This window comes from Cariama cristata, unplaced genomic scaffold (genome assembly GCF_000690535.1).
Source record: "Cariama cristata isolate BGI_N322 unplaced genomic scaffold, ASM69053v1 scaffold14690, whole genome shotgun sequence".
In the NCBI taxonomy this organism is placed as follows: domain Eukaryota; kingdom Metazoa; phylum Chordata; class Aves; order Cariamiformes; family Cariamidae; genus Cariama; species Cariama cristata.
In genome coordinates, this window is record NW_009594193.1 from 16,229 (window position 1) to 31,095 (window position 14,867).

Below are 14,867 nucleotides of genomic sequence, written 5' to 3' on the forward strand. Positions count from 1 at the left end.
CTGTACTCAGCACTGGTGAGGCTGCACCTTGAATACTGTGTTCAGTTTTGGCCCCCTCACTACAAGAAAGACACTGAGGTGCTGGAGTGCGTCTAAAGAAGGACAACGAAGCTGGTGAAGGGTCTAGAGCACAAGTCTTATGAGTAGCTGAGGGAGCTGGGGTTGCTTAGTCTGGAGAAAAGGAGCCTGAGGGGAGACCTTATCACTCTCTACAACTTCCTGAAACGAGGTTGTAGCGAGGTGGGGGTTGGTCCCTTCTCCCAAGTAACAACCGTTAGGACAAGAGGAAATGGCCTCAAGTTGCGCCAAGGGTGGTTTAGATTAGATATTAGGAAAAATTTCTTCACTGAAAGGGTTGTCAGGCACTGGAACAGGCTGCCCAGGGAAGTGGGTGAGACACCATCCCTGAAGGTATTTAAAAGACATGTAGATGTGGTGTTTAGGGACATGGTTTAGTGGTGGACTTGGCAGTGCCAGGTTTAGAGTTGGACTTGATGATCTTTAAGGTCTTTTCAAACCTAAACAATTCTATGATTTTAAAAACTACTGCAAGGACTTAATGTGCTTTCGTTTGCAGCAGATGGTACCGGCTGTTGTAGGAGAGAGGAAAATGGATTACATGGATGCTGCTGTGATCTGGCGTGGTATTTCCTATGTTCCTCTCCCTGGTCAGCAGTAGCCATGTTTCTGTTAACTACAGCCAGCTCTCAAAGATCTCAGAAGTCTTTTCAAGTGCTAAAAAACCCCTTATGAGTTCAGAATGTGTTTTGCACAGTACTTACTTAAAGCCTGTATAAAAAGAACAATCTTTGCACTTAAAGAGTTTTTTCCCTCCGTGCTTGTCACGGTAGTGACGCCGAATGCTCTGTATGTAACCCGAGGAGAATTCACAAAATTCACAGTTAAGGATGGCTTCTGTTTTTTCCACTCCTGAAGCACTCCCGGAAAGTGGGATTGGGCTGATGTTGTTGTTGTTCCTGGCCAAAGCTGCAGACTGGTAGTGGTTCAACTGCTGCTGAACATCAGGAGGCTCAGAGTATGAAGAGTCTGTAGAGAAACAGAGGGAAGTTGTTATTCCAGGTGGACCAACAAATCTAAAAAGGTCTGAGGCCTGCTCCAGCACCTACTGTCTTTTCAAAGGGGTTGATCAAGATGTTGGTTATGAAATCCGCCGACAGCTTTCTGAAAATATTTTAAAAAAAGAGGTGTAACACTTCTTAATCTAATCTAATGTGTATTCTACAATTTAAAAGGTGATCAGTATAAATTATGCTTTTTAGATCTGATTTGAGGAGGAAAGAAGTGACAGATTTAAACTAAGAGTAGTCTAAAAAGAAGGTTGGTTTTAAGATGCTTTTAATTTGTGAAGGTAGCCAAGAGTTTGTGTGTTTGGTGCATAAATCAGACTAGATCCAAAGATCTGGCACAGGTTACATGGAAATAGCCTACCTAAAAGGGGGGAAAAAAAAAAAAAAAAGGAAAAAAAAAAAAAAACCTACACATTCCTGGAACTATTTAAGAAACCCACACCAAAAGTTAACTTCAGCAAAATGATACAATTTTACTTTGTCACATTTGATGCAGTCTTCACAAAAGGCAAATTCAAGTTCTCCTAGCTGATGATGTTTGAACTGAAGTCATCACTGGAAAAAAATTTATTTAATCAGAAATTCCAGTAAAGTAAACTTCTAAACCACACTTCCTTAGAAGCTGCTAAGTTTTGATATACTGAGAAAGAGATCTTTTTATATAGATATGTCTGTATAGACGCATCCATTCCGCAACCCAGCAGAACTCTGGCACACCATTTTAATGACATGTGAAGAAATACAGTCCAGAGATGTCTCAGTACTGAAACTGAAAGTTATAATACTTTAGTTGGACCCCCCCAAAAAGGAGCAGGGGAGAGTTGTGTTGAACCTTTCCCAACACACTGCTTGAATGTGGAGGTTAGGAATTCATCTGCTTTGTCATATATAAACCACAGCTGCCCATGAATGGCACAAATGAAAGCAGATGAATAAAGCACAGATGAATTTCAGTGTAACTTTCCTGAAAAGAAGACAAAAGGCTCTTTTCTTAAGCTTTCTGGAAGAAGGGGGGGCGGGCAGGGGCGGGCACGGGACTCTGCATACAAACTGTACCAGTCACCTCCTGCTTTGATGGGTACTTCATTTTCCAAAGTTTAATGCCCTGAGGCTAGATATGTAGGCATTCTCTAACAGACATACTTGTGGGAACTTAACACCATCCATTCTAACCAATTAGTATGGAGAAACAAAAGGCAAACAGGCCTATAGAGCAGACAGTGTGGGGACTTCTCCACCTGTCTTCAAAAGAGTAAAATGCTTGCTTTCTTTTCTCACTACCACAGAAGGGGGTTATAGATGCCTGAGAAATGAAAAACAAACTAACAACAAGAAAACCCAAACACACAAAAACACAAGCAGGAGATAAACATCTCTGGGATACCCTGGCTTCATCACCAGGTGTACAGCAAAGACAAAGGCAGAGACATGAAAGATTCCAGTAAAATGAATTAAATACTTTTTGTTTTCCCTATCCAAGCCTCATGAACTGAGGCTGGATTACAATGCAGCATTTATCATCTCATTTCCACCACTCCTACAGCAGGTTTGCTCACCATGAGGGCTCTCAGCGAACTCGACCCATTCAAATGTCAAGCTTTTCTTTTCCTTGTGTTTGAAACAGGCTCCCCACTTCCTTTAATTTGGCACAGGACAGGCCTGAGGAGCTGCAAACCTCAGCAGAAGCCTCTTCTCCCTCAAAGGCATTAACTATGTGCTCACTTTCAGAACAGGACCTTGAGGCCCAAACCAATGCCTCGTTCACAGCAGCTTTGCTGACTTGCCTATCTGCAGCTTTGTGTCTGGGCTACCAGTTTCAATGCTTCTATAAGCTCAAAACACAGCTAGACATATTTCCTGACAGGGATATGTCAGCCTAAAAACCAAGTTCATAGCACTGGAAACAGTTCTTTTTGTATGTGTACTAGTCAAATTACTTGCAGGTACTGGCTGAAGTCTAGTTTGTAGCTTAATGTTCCCTTCCTCAGGAAGAAGGGATCAAAAATTTCCATCACATTATCAAGGTTCCTAGCCAAAGCCCCAGTGATATCCATTGCTAAGAAAGATACAGGTTTAAAAACTATTATTTTCAGAACAAGGAGGTTTTGTTGTTGTTTGGAAGTTCTACTACACTTCAGATGTTTTTACTTTCCTTATCATCAACTCCAAAAGCAAGGTAACAGCATGGGATGATCTGATATAAAAGGAAGGACATCTACAGCCATGCCAAGAGGCAAAAATTAACAGTAATTGATATAGTAAAAAATGGAAGCAGAGCAACGATGCTGCAACCTCAATTTTGAGCTTTCACATATTCATTTACCTACAGACTACCTGCACAGGAAGAGTAACAAGGCTAGCAACTAGTGTAATCCCTGCCAGCACCTATAGATCTAAAAGACCACAGAACCTACCCTCAGTATACAACAGCATTCTCGTATCCAAATGAGGAAGCACTAGTTGAATGGAAAGCAGTAGAAATGACTGTCTACATGGCGACTCGTCAACACAGCCATATCTCAGTTACTACCGCATGCTGGTAGTGATATGTAAGTAAGTCTCATAGTGTCTCTGCATGAGGTGAAGAGAGACAGCATTTCCAGAGTGCCTAAAACAATGAAATGTCTGGCAAGTGATGTTGCCACCCTGAAAACCTCATTCAGAGTACAGACCCAAAGACTGGCACAATGAGTGTCAACCATACTGGACGATAGTACCTCATCCAAAACAGCATTCACAGTCTCCACTATAACGCAATGCAATGCAATCATGAAAATGTAGCTTGATACACACCTGCATACCTTGGGATCATACACTGCGGAAAAATATATAATGAAAACCCACCACAGAAGCAAGATGAAAATCTAGGTTTTCATGAATCCTCTGCAGCATACAATATGTCCCTGGCCAGCAGGACTAGGGAAGTGATCATCCCTTTGTACTCTGCGCTGGTGAGGCTGCACCTCGAATACTGTGTCCAGTTTTGGGCCCCTCACTACAAGAAGGACATTGAGCTGCTGGAGCGGGTTCAGAGAAGGGCAACAAAGCTGGTGAAGGGCCTGGAGAAAAAGCCTTACGAGGAGCGGCTGAGGGAGCTGGGGCTGTTTAATCTGGAGAAAAGGAGGCTGAGGGGAGACCTGATCGCCCTCTACAACTACCTGAAAGGAGGTTGTAGTCAGGTGGGGGTTGGGCTCTTCTCCCTGGTAACTAGTGATAGGACAAGAGGAAACGGTCTCAAGTTGCGCCAGGGGAGGTTCAGGCTGGACATTAGAAAGAACTTCTTCACCGTTAGAGTTGTTAGGCATTGGAACAGGCTCCCCAGGGAGGTGGTGGAGTCATCGTCCCTGGAGGTGTTCAAAAAACGTTTAGATGTGGTACTTCAAGACATGGTTTAGTGGACATGGTGGCATCAGGTATATGCTTGGACTTGATGATCTTTGAGGTCTCTTCCAACCATAATGATTCTATGTTTCAGACATCTAAAAAGAAAAACTTGGGATCTTTTCAGAAGAAAAAAAATAACTAAAGATTCTGATTTGAATACATAAATTTACTCAAAAATTAAATGATGCTTTAGTTATTGTACATATTTTCATAGCTATTGATGAACACATATGCAACGGCAAAACACACTAAAACAAGACACCTAAACCAAAAAACAGCAGACCGGAAATACACCTGGACACGTCTAAAAGACATTGAGCAACAGTTGAGAAATAAGAGGAAGAAGTACTTATCAAAGGAAAGGAATCAAACCATTGCTTCATCCTTTTAGGGTGAACAGTACTAGACACATCTAATATGAGCACTTGCATACCTGCACAGTGAGGGATAGGGACAGAAGGAGAAACACTGTTCAGGAAAAGCAACTGTTTGAGTACCCTGGAAAGTAAGCTTATTGCATTTGCAAACTACTAATAGATCAAAGAGCAGAAGAAGACAGTGGGAGATAAAAATGAAGACACCATACTTTCCTAGTACGTCCACAGAGAAACATCAAGCAAAGTCAAAAGAGATCAGCATTTGTATGACAAATTGAAGTGGGGAAGGAGATGTTTGGCTCCTGAAATAAACCAAAGAGAATGTATAAATAACAAAAAGTGCTTAAAAATACGCTTTGGGAGGAAAACAGGGAATGTAGTAACAATACAGCCCTAGGACATTATGGATCTGTGAGAAATAGTCCTAAAGAGACTAAAACGAAAATATTTGGAATGCTATTCAATTTTCTCTGAATTCATTCACATGAAGAGAAGATTTCTATGAATAATGACAGAAAATTTTCAAGGAATTAAAAAAATGCAGCAGACAAATTGTTTCCTCTGGATAGAAATTTGTGAAACCAAATCAAGGTGCAATACTACACCAAAAAACTACCAACAAACACAAAATATATGGCCAAAAGCATGCAGGATTGAACTAATAATGATAATTATTTTTAAGATGCAAGATAAATCTAAGTGGAACGTGCAAAGTTCAGGAACATACTCCCTTCTGAATTCAATGGGACTCAAAATACCAGCTGAGTGGTGGAATAGCATAGAGTCATGAATGGTAACAGCTTGAAAAGTGGGAAGGTGGCAAAGCAGGGTGTCATACAAAGACTGTCAAGACTACACACATTTGTTCACTTTATGCCATGCAGCACTGACCTGAAAGGAAGAATATGTGGGAGGGTGAAATGTTCTGGCAATAAATAAGCTGAGGGGAGGGGAAGATAGAAAAGACTAAGATTCAGTGGGATGCCACAAAACATTCACGAAGAAGCTTAGGGAACCATACAGTAGAAGAAGTTTTATTCATTGCCTGTTTAAAAACAGAATATGAATCTACTGCTGTACCTAAATTCTGATTTCTACTAAAAAATCTTCACATTGCTAGGATGTTGTGAATGAGTCTTAACAGAAACAAACTCTGCGTTCTTGTTCGCACACTCCAAAAGTCAAAAGAAAAGAGTAACCACAGAGGAAAGAAAACAAAGCCCTGGAATAGAATTGCCATTTAAAGGATTTACAAAACAAACAAAAAACAAACAAAACAACCAACCAACCAACCCCCCCCAAAAAAAACAAAACAAAACAAAACAAAACCCAAAAACTTTGTTGGAGGAATTTATTTCAGCATTATCTGTAAAGGCTGCTTTTTGCATCATTTTGGACCAGCTTTTGTGACAAAGATATTACATATACATCCAAGGCTCAGAAGAGGGCAACCAGAAAAATAAAAGGATCATGCAATTTTATTTATTCAAAAGAGGTGAGAAACTATATCCATGTTTCTTTATAACTTTGAATTCCCTTTTGAGTTATGTGCACACATATCCCTGAATGGAACTGAGACAGGATATATGCTATGCAGCTTCTTGTACTAATATCAAAATCATTTCAAAGGGACACAAATTTCATCTAAGAATAAGAAATAATTTTATCATCTGAATTCCTTTACACAGAGAGTGTCTCATATTGCTGCCTACTGAAGAATCTTGCGAGTTTCATAGTTGAGATCAAGGAGAGAATGGCTATAGTAGACTGTTTAACATGACGCAAAAGAAAGCAGTATGAATTGTGTAAGACTTAGGAAGGAGTAACATAATTGATGAAATCAGTTATACCATAGTATTTCCATCAGAAGAGAAGGATCAGTCCAAGAGCTTCCCATGCCCTCCTGTTTTTGAGTATCCAACACTTCCAGGAATTCCTATCAGCATTAGCTTTCAAGACAGGCACTGCCTGAATCATTGCTCTGCTAATGTTGTGATTTGGAAGGATGAGTTTTAGGGGTCAGAAAACACTTCACCATATAGCAATTTAATTTGTAGTTATCTCTTCTTTATATCCATCCTCCCAACAAAATTCCTTTCCTGGCTTCAACGCAATTTAATTCTCCTGCAATTCTTTAGGTGACTTGGCCACTTACTAGTCACACACAACCCTCTCATTACAAACTAGGCTTTTTCAGTAGCTGCTCTACCACTTGCAACCTTTGCAACATCAATGCCAAGCCACTACAGCTTTCTAACCCCACTGGTTGCTTTGTCCGTGGCCTTTTTCATTTACAACACAGAGATGATGCATGCAGAGTGCATTGTGTTCCCCTTGCTCTGGCATTCACGTTATTTCACCTTTGTTTATCCACTGCCTTCTGTATAAAGAATGTTGCAGGCTGACAAACTGCTGCCACTGGCTTATACTGGGTGAACAGTTCAAACTGTTGGTCATGTTTCAACCCTATATTCTTATAATTTGTTATTTAAGGAGTAAAATTCCATTGTCTAAATACAATGTGGCACTTAAAACCAAGACTTCTGATACATGTGAAACATTAGGATCTCCGTGTGCTTACCTATTTCCATAAAATGCGTAAAATAAAAAGTTGCCTAGTTATTCCCTATTCTGTTGAGCTGAACTCAAACCTCATAGATGGAATTGCACTTACAGAAGAAAGAAACACAAACAGGTCTGGAAATAGCTTTAGCAAGATGCTGATTTAACCAATCTACTAAAAGGGCTTACTGGCAACAGGTTCTTTTCTGAATTTACAAAGATTTCCTACTTGGATTGATTCTTCACTCAGACAAAAATCTACTGAACAATATTGGGGGGGAGAGGGGGCAGTAACTGAACTGTTCTCATGCTATTATGCTCCATGATTTCCTGCTCCATGACTTTTAAGGGAAATTCATCAGACATTTTTCAGGAGCACTCCACATTTCCTTTTCTATTGCTCTGGCCCTTTAATTATTTGTATTAATACAAACACACAGCCACACACACCTATGCTGCTGTCACCTAAATGTTCACTTGCCTCTAAGCTTGAAACGAAGAGGGGAAAGAAATCCAGCTTTATTGAGTGCTACATTTTTGCACTCTGCTTTAACATTGGCCCTAAATTTACAGTGACAATATATGGGTACTGAGATCCATTCTAATCATACAGCTCAGGAACTTGTAATTTGTTCTGCAGACATTCAGCATACACCTTGACATCATTATTATTACTGCCAACAGAAAGGCCTCATCTTCATCACCAGCTTGGAGCTCAGATCACTTCAGGCAGTATTTTCAAGCACTGGTACCGAAATGTAGCAACAATGTCCCTTAAAGAAGAAATAAAACCAGGTACTTAAATGTCAAACTTTGGGCCGTCAACTATGATGATGACATATGTCCATTTGAACAGAGCTACAATGAGCAAAAGAGTTTTACCTCTCCATCAAGCACCAAATCCCTAGCAGGTTTTAGATCAATAGAAAGTAACTGGAATCTCAGGAGACAGAGAAAATATCAGTTAGCTTACCAAGAAGGCTACTAACATGTGGGAACGATAGCCTGCAGAAATACTCTCTTGCACAGCATTGGTCAGGTCATGCCATGTATCCCTTCACAGCAATAGCATCCTTTTTACTCTGTATAGAGTGATCACAAATTCCAGGGACACCAGTAGTACGTGACAGCTAAGGCAGCATCACGTACCACTTTGTTCCCTGTTCTGAACATAAAAATCAGAGCCAAAAGAAAGCAAAAACCTGAGGAAAAAAAACAACAGGAGTCTAGATACGCTTCTTTCTTTCCCCCATGGGTGCAATCAGGTCATTTCTGTCTGCCTGGAAGGAATCCAGAAGATGTTTCTTCCTTCACTTATTACTTGATCCTCCCAAACAACTTATTCTGTCTTCTCTCTACCCTAGGCAAGTCTTTCAGTATCACAGCAATCCCATCACAGCAGGCTGGCCAAATCCATGCAAAGACTGACAGTAACCTTCTCCCAGCCGCATGAGTTCCTGTCTCCATCCTGTTGAATCTCGATTTTGCCTTTACCCATTCAGTTCAAGCACAAAAAGCTCAGGACCAGAGAAAAGCACAATGAACAGCAAGTTGACTCCCCCCTGAGCACAGCCAATGGTAGAATAAACATCTCCCTCTGTTCCACTAGCCACAAAACTGTTCTGAAAACGCTGTAGGAAAAGGCCAAAAGCCAAACAACTATACACCAGTGGAAGAGAGCTGCAGAGAACAAGGTCATCATCCCCAGTGCCCTAGGTCCTTGAAACAGTGAGGAGTTTGTTCAGTAAACTTGGAGGTGAACAAGCCCTACACTTGTTCCACCAGTCCCTGCCAATCTGATGCAGGAGAAAAGTTCCCATCTGATCCAAAAATCTGATAATTAGTTTAATGCTGACCACAAGAAGTAAGATACACCAACAAGTACTGCAGTTTTAACAAGCACTGGCAGGCAGCGTGGCCACTGTAGGAAGGAAAGATAGGCAAAGTCTGAGAGAAAAGCAGAAACTTGCTCTAGGTTAGAGAAAGAAGCAGCATAGCTATGGGAAAAAAAAGCCACCTGCAAAGAAGAAGGGTTAATCTGACACTTCGGGAGTGAGCATGCAGCATCACTCCTATGGGGCACAAAAGCAGGGAATCGGGCAGAACAAGTAGACAGTTCTTTGCAGTCTGACTGTAACTACAAAAGCATAGGCATCTTCTGTTCTGCAGTATGCAGATCACCATCTTGCATCTTTAACATGGATGCTATCCCTCCAACTCAGCTTGCAATTAAAGCGATTAGGCACCAAAGCTTCGCTTGAATTTGCCCTGTTGTCACTACTGGCATTTTGCCTCCCCAGTCAAACAAAACTCAAATAAAAGGGTCTGACTTCAAAAGAGTGGAGCGCGAACCCCTCCCCCTGAAATTAAAAACAAACTCCAAACTAAATACAAAGAACAAGCTATTCTGCTCCAATATAAGGTTTCCGGGCTGTGAGGAGTCTGACCGTTGTGGTCTTCCCCAAACAGCAGTGGCCAAAAAACACTAAGACATAGCAGCAATGAGAGAAACGGCACCAAAGGTGAAGAGGACAGTCTTAGGAAAATTCTGCCCTGATTGGAAGGTTAGAAAAATATCCCTTATCAAGAGCAACAGTGCATATGAACAGAAATAAATAAGTCAGCCACAAACCATGGTATGGATTAAAAAAAAAAATAACCAGGGGTAGTATGTCTGAGCATTTGGAAAGCTTGCCTCTCTTCTGAAAAGTGGAAGGAAGAGGGAGATGTGTGGCTCTAGGGCCAAGCAGATCACTATAACAATCCTGCCTCATTGGCACCAGCTGAGAGGATTTTGTTGAAAAGGCTCCTTGATTCCCATTGTGCTCCTCTTGTTCTGGTAGTACATGAAATTGCTTCAGCAAACCTGCTAAAGGCTGTCTGCACCCCTCAGGATTTCATCTGTCAAGGGGCACAGAAGACACACATTGGGATTATGCATTATTCACTTCGAAAAAGTGTAAAGAAATGGGAAGGGATTTACAGTTCTTAAACAACAGTCCCAGAAACAGGACTTGGTCAAGCAGTTTTGTACCCAGCCTAGCTCTGGCAAAGCAAGCAGATGTATTTATATTTCAGCCTCTAGATGAAGCAAAGGTCTCTTCCACTGGCAAAGGCTAAAGTTCAGAAAAAGCTGGAACAGGGCACTGGGTGTTTCACTTAGCAGTTTTCAACGCATTTGCTGCTGGAAGTAATTAAATTTGAAGATGCTGGCATACCATGTACTGGGAAGCTCAAAGAATCTAGTTCTGACCCTGCATGTGTTGTGATGTGTGCTGGTATTAATGACAGATTCCATTTGGTTTGCACAACAGTGAAGAGCATCATTACTGAGCTTCAAGGGCACACACAAGTGTGGTGCTTTTTACATTTCAAGAACTGGCTACCCCTAAAAAGGTCTGGTCTTGTACAACAGCAGCATGACTGACAAGACATTAGAAGCCACATCCAGGTATGTCTAGTCTGTCACTTGCACTTTACTGTTTTATTTTGACAATTCAATATTCTTAATCAGTAAAATTAAAAAACTATTATTTTGGATTACTGCACACAGTCACGATATAAACAAATTTATGAGGCTCCAAATCTGCAAGCCATATAAATAAAGAGTAGTACTTTGCTCTACAACGCAGTTAGGCCAAAGTGGTTATTTTCACAAAATAAAGAGCTGCTCAAAAAAGCAGTAGTACTAGCCAGGGCAAATTAGGGCAAGTATTTTACATGCTTCCAAGAAGCTTTTGCTGAGGGTGAAGTCATGACAAAACCGTTTATCAACTTATTGAGTCATTCTGCTTTATGGTCATTATGACAATAGGTTGCACTCATGGATTTCTCCAGTTTATAAGAGGAAGGCAGTCCACCATCTTCACACCCCTTGAATACAAGCAAACATGCATAACACCAGTGCTTACACAAGTAGCGTCTGTTGCCATTTGCTTTCTCATTAGTTGATGATCAATTTGCAGGTGACACTTGTTGCTTTTATTCCTGTTCCTGTTTTCTAGTGTTCAGTCACGCAATTTTTGTGTCTCTGCCTTGCTTCCATATTGAAATATACGGTAGTCTTCTAATGTTATGCCTTGACAATACAGATTGTGGGACTCCATTGCCATGCACTCAAGTCAACAGGAACTGAGCTGACCCTGCACAGTGTAACACTGGAAACCCTTATCTGTGACACATACTACCCCATAGGATGACAGTATCATCAATAAATCCATACAACCCTTCTGGGCAGAGATTAACATAAATGTAAGTTCTGATTCTCACAAAGACTGTGAAAGAATAAGAAAACAGATCTTATTAGGGGATTCACCCAATCCTCCTAGTAGTTTGTAATATTTCAATTTACACTGAATTTTTACTAAGTTCTCAAAAGTGTTAAGCCACATTTCAGCGTGTTGTGGTTGAACTCCAGCTGCCACCTAAGCACCACACAGCTGCTCGCTCGCTCACTCCCCCCCCGGTGGGATGGGGGAGAGAATTAGAAGAGTAAAAGTGAGAAAACTCATGTGTGGCTATAAAGACAGTTTAACAGGTAAAGCAAAAGCCACGCATGCAAGCAAAGAAAAACAAGGAATTCATTCACTACTTCCCATAGGCAGGCAGGCATTCAGCGATCTCCAGGAAACCAGGGCTCCATCACGCATAACGGTTACTTGGGAAGACAAATGCTGTAACTCTGAACGTCTCCCCCTACCTTCTTTTTCCTCCAGCTTTATATGCCAAGCATGACGCCATATAGTACGGAATATCCACTTGGTCAGCTGGGGTCAGGTGTCCCAGCTGTGTCCCCTCCCAACCTCTTGTGTACCCCAGCCTACTTGCCAGGGTGGTGTGAGAAGCAGAAAAGGCCTAGACTCTGTGTAAGCACTGCACAGCAGTAACTAAAACATCCCTGTGTTATCAACACTGTTTTCAGCACAAATCCAAAACATAGCCACATACTAGCTACTGTGAATAAAATTAACTCTATCCCAGCCAAACCCAGCACACAGCATAAAGGGCAAATTAAGTTACGTAAATCCAAACAAACAAAAATGCCAACCACACAAATGCAAATTCCATCATTTCAATTATACTAGCCTACTACATGCCTACCAACCTACAAAACAAGTTCATAACAATGTGACACAACCTTTTGTCTTCCTTTCACCCCAGCCCTAATTCAATTTTGCATCCCCAGCGAATTAACTTAATCACACTCCACACTGCAGGTTAGTTATACATATTAAAACACGCAAAATCCAACTACACTATACCACGTGGGCTCCACTTAATATTGGCTCCAGCTGGACATAATAGGGCCTGTCACACAGACCTGCATTTCCTATTATTGCAACCAGTCTTTTATCTAATCCTACATATCACCTGCAACTTGCAGGCCTAGGCCACAGAGACATTGATTTATTCCCTTCTAGAAACCAAAAATAGCTGATGTCATAAGAGCAGCCATCATTAACTTGATCTGCAGCCAACTTCCTAATGTAAAAAAAAAATCCCTTAAAACAGGTTATTCCTTCCTCAAGCAATGCTGAAAATGTTAACATGATTATTGTAACACCTGTACTCGTCTGACTAGCTCTCCGGTGGGTGGCTTCTATTATTGTCAAAGTGACTTAACCATTAACCCTGTTTAAAGATGATCAAGCTAATTGGGACAAATTCTGCCTTGGTTTCAGGCTGCAATACACATCTAGGTAACAGAGTCAACCTCATAAAATGCTTTTGTTAACAGAGTCATGATTTGATGTATTTTTAGGAAGAGTTCCTAAAGGCTGTAAAATTATCTTCTAATTTGCACTCAGATTTTAACTTCACTAATCATGACTTTGAACTCCTGGGATAAGCAAAAAAAAGAAGTGAACCATCCTTCCCAAATTCAAATATTGTCGTTCTGTATCTCTCAACACACCATTGCTAGCAAAAGATTGCTAACACACAGGAAAGACTAGGACAGCCACTGAAAACTATTCCCCACTTCTTAGTCAGTAATGGAACAATTTTTTAGAAAGGAATAAAAAGGCAGCAGACTACATCACAAGACGTACTTTGCTTGTTGGATTAGTTTAAGCTAGCATTAGCAAAAATAAAAGCTGGGTTAGTAAGCCTTCATTGCACTGTTCCAGACAACCCTTTGGCAAAAGCTAGTCTGAGAGCAGCCGGTCAAAATCTTCTAATAACATTCTGATTTGACCCCAGAAGTGACTTGCTGAACCACAAAAATATTATTCACGCCTCTCTTTTTCTTCAATAAAGTATTTTACGCTAATTTAATTTTTTCTTTGAATTCCTTTCTGCCATTTTTCTGAAATGGCAGAATTTTAGAGTCAATTATCTTTCACTCTTTCTCACTTCACACTTTTTTTCTGGTGAGAAAGGAAAGAAGGGAAGATGGGAGACCAAAAATGCTACAAAATGATTACTGATAATATTTACCTCCCATCCTTAGTTCACCAGTAACCCAGGCAAAACAGCAACAACAGAGAACCCCAAGAAGCTCTCAAACTTCTGGAATTTTTTTTTTTTTTCGCCCTCTACTAATATGGCCTCCACCCATCTCAGTTCCTTGAACATCTGCAGGTCTGAACCTTTTATTTACAGTCACCTACATTCTCCTCCTATGTCAATGCAACTCATCCAGGAATTGAGATATTTTTCCCCAAAGACCAGCTCTTTTCTTAATTGGTAGGAAGTGACACTCAAAACATGCCTCATAAGCTACCACTTAAAAAGCCTTAACACTTGCTGTGATACCATATAACACCTCTTCTATGAGTCTGCATTTTCTCTGTCAACAGTGTCCCTTCCTCTGCTTGTCTCCCTTCCAAATATCTTCTGCATACTCCTCCAGCACAAGAGGATTAACAGCTTTCAAAGAAAGCATGGGAAAGAACATGGTTCTCAGATTCTTCTTCCTGCACATGCAGCTTAATATCTAAAGGTACTTTTGGTGTCCTCTGTAGCAAGGACAGGAAGAATAATTACTTTCACTATCATTACAGGTTCACATTTTAAGCTTAATCATGTGGTTTCACTGAAGTGCTCTACTAACAAGATAAAGGGGTATTTTTCATGAGCATGGATGGAATTAGATGATCCCTTTCCCGCTGGCTATCAATAGAAGCTCTGCCTTTGCAAATTTTTTAAAATTTAAATCTCTGCTAAGAAGTAAAGCCAGCATCAACATATTCCGAAGTCAACTGGCGACAGGACAAGTTAAGGCAGTATGAACTGGTGAGGATCTAAAGCAGGTCACTTCCTACACCACATTTACTCTTGTTTTTGATGCAACTTCTGGTTCTTCTTAATGATCAAATGAAGCTGCTTTTTAGGCAAGCTGCCTGCTGCAATTTTCTTGGTAATAAAAATATTAAGTGGCACCTTAGACAATTAAATTCTTGCTCTGAGGCACCTCTTACCATTAGAGTCCTCCACTTCTTCAGCAGGCGTGTGG

General features: G+C 40.8%; 1 protein-coding gene across 1 annotated transcript in view; it reads right to left on the bottom strand.

The window, feature by feature from the left end:
* LOC104159327 (zinc finger protein 462-like) overlaps nt 1-14,867 on the bottom strand; it is a gene marked incomplete at its 3' end in the record, with an annotated part of 44,067 nt that overhangs the window by 12,344 nt on the left and 16,856 nt on the right. Inside the window, 2 exon segments of the mRNA XM_009697212.1 lie at nt 783-1,047; nt 14,833-14,867. The exon segment at nt 14,833-14,867 is cut by the window's right edge and continues 11 nt beyond it. Coding sequence (XP_009695514.1) covers nt 783-1,047; nt 14,833-14,867 — 300 coding nt within the window.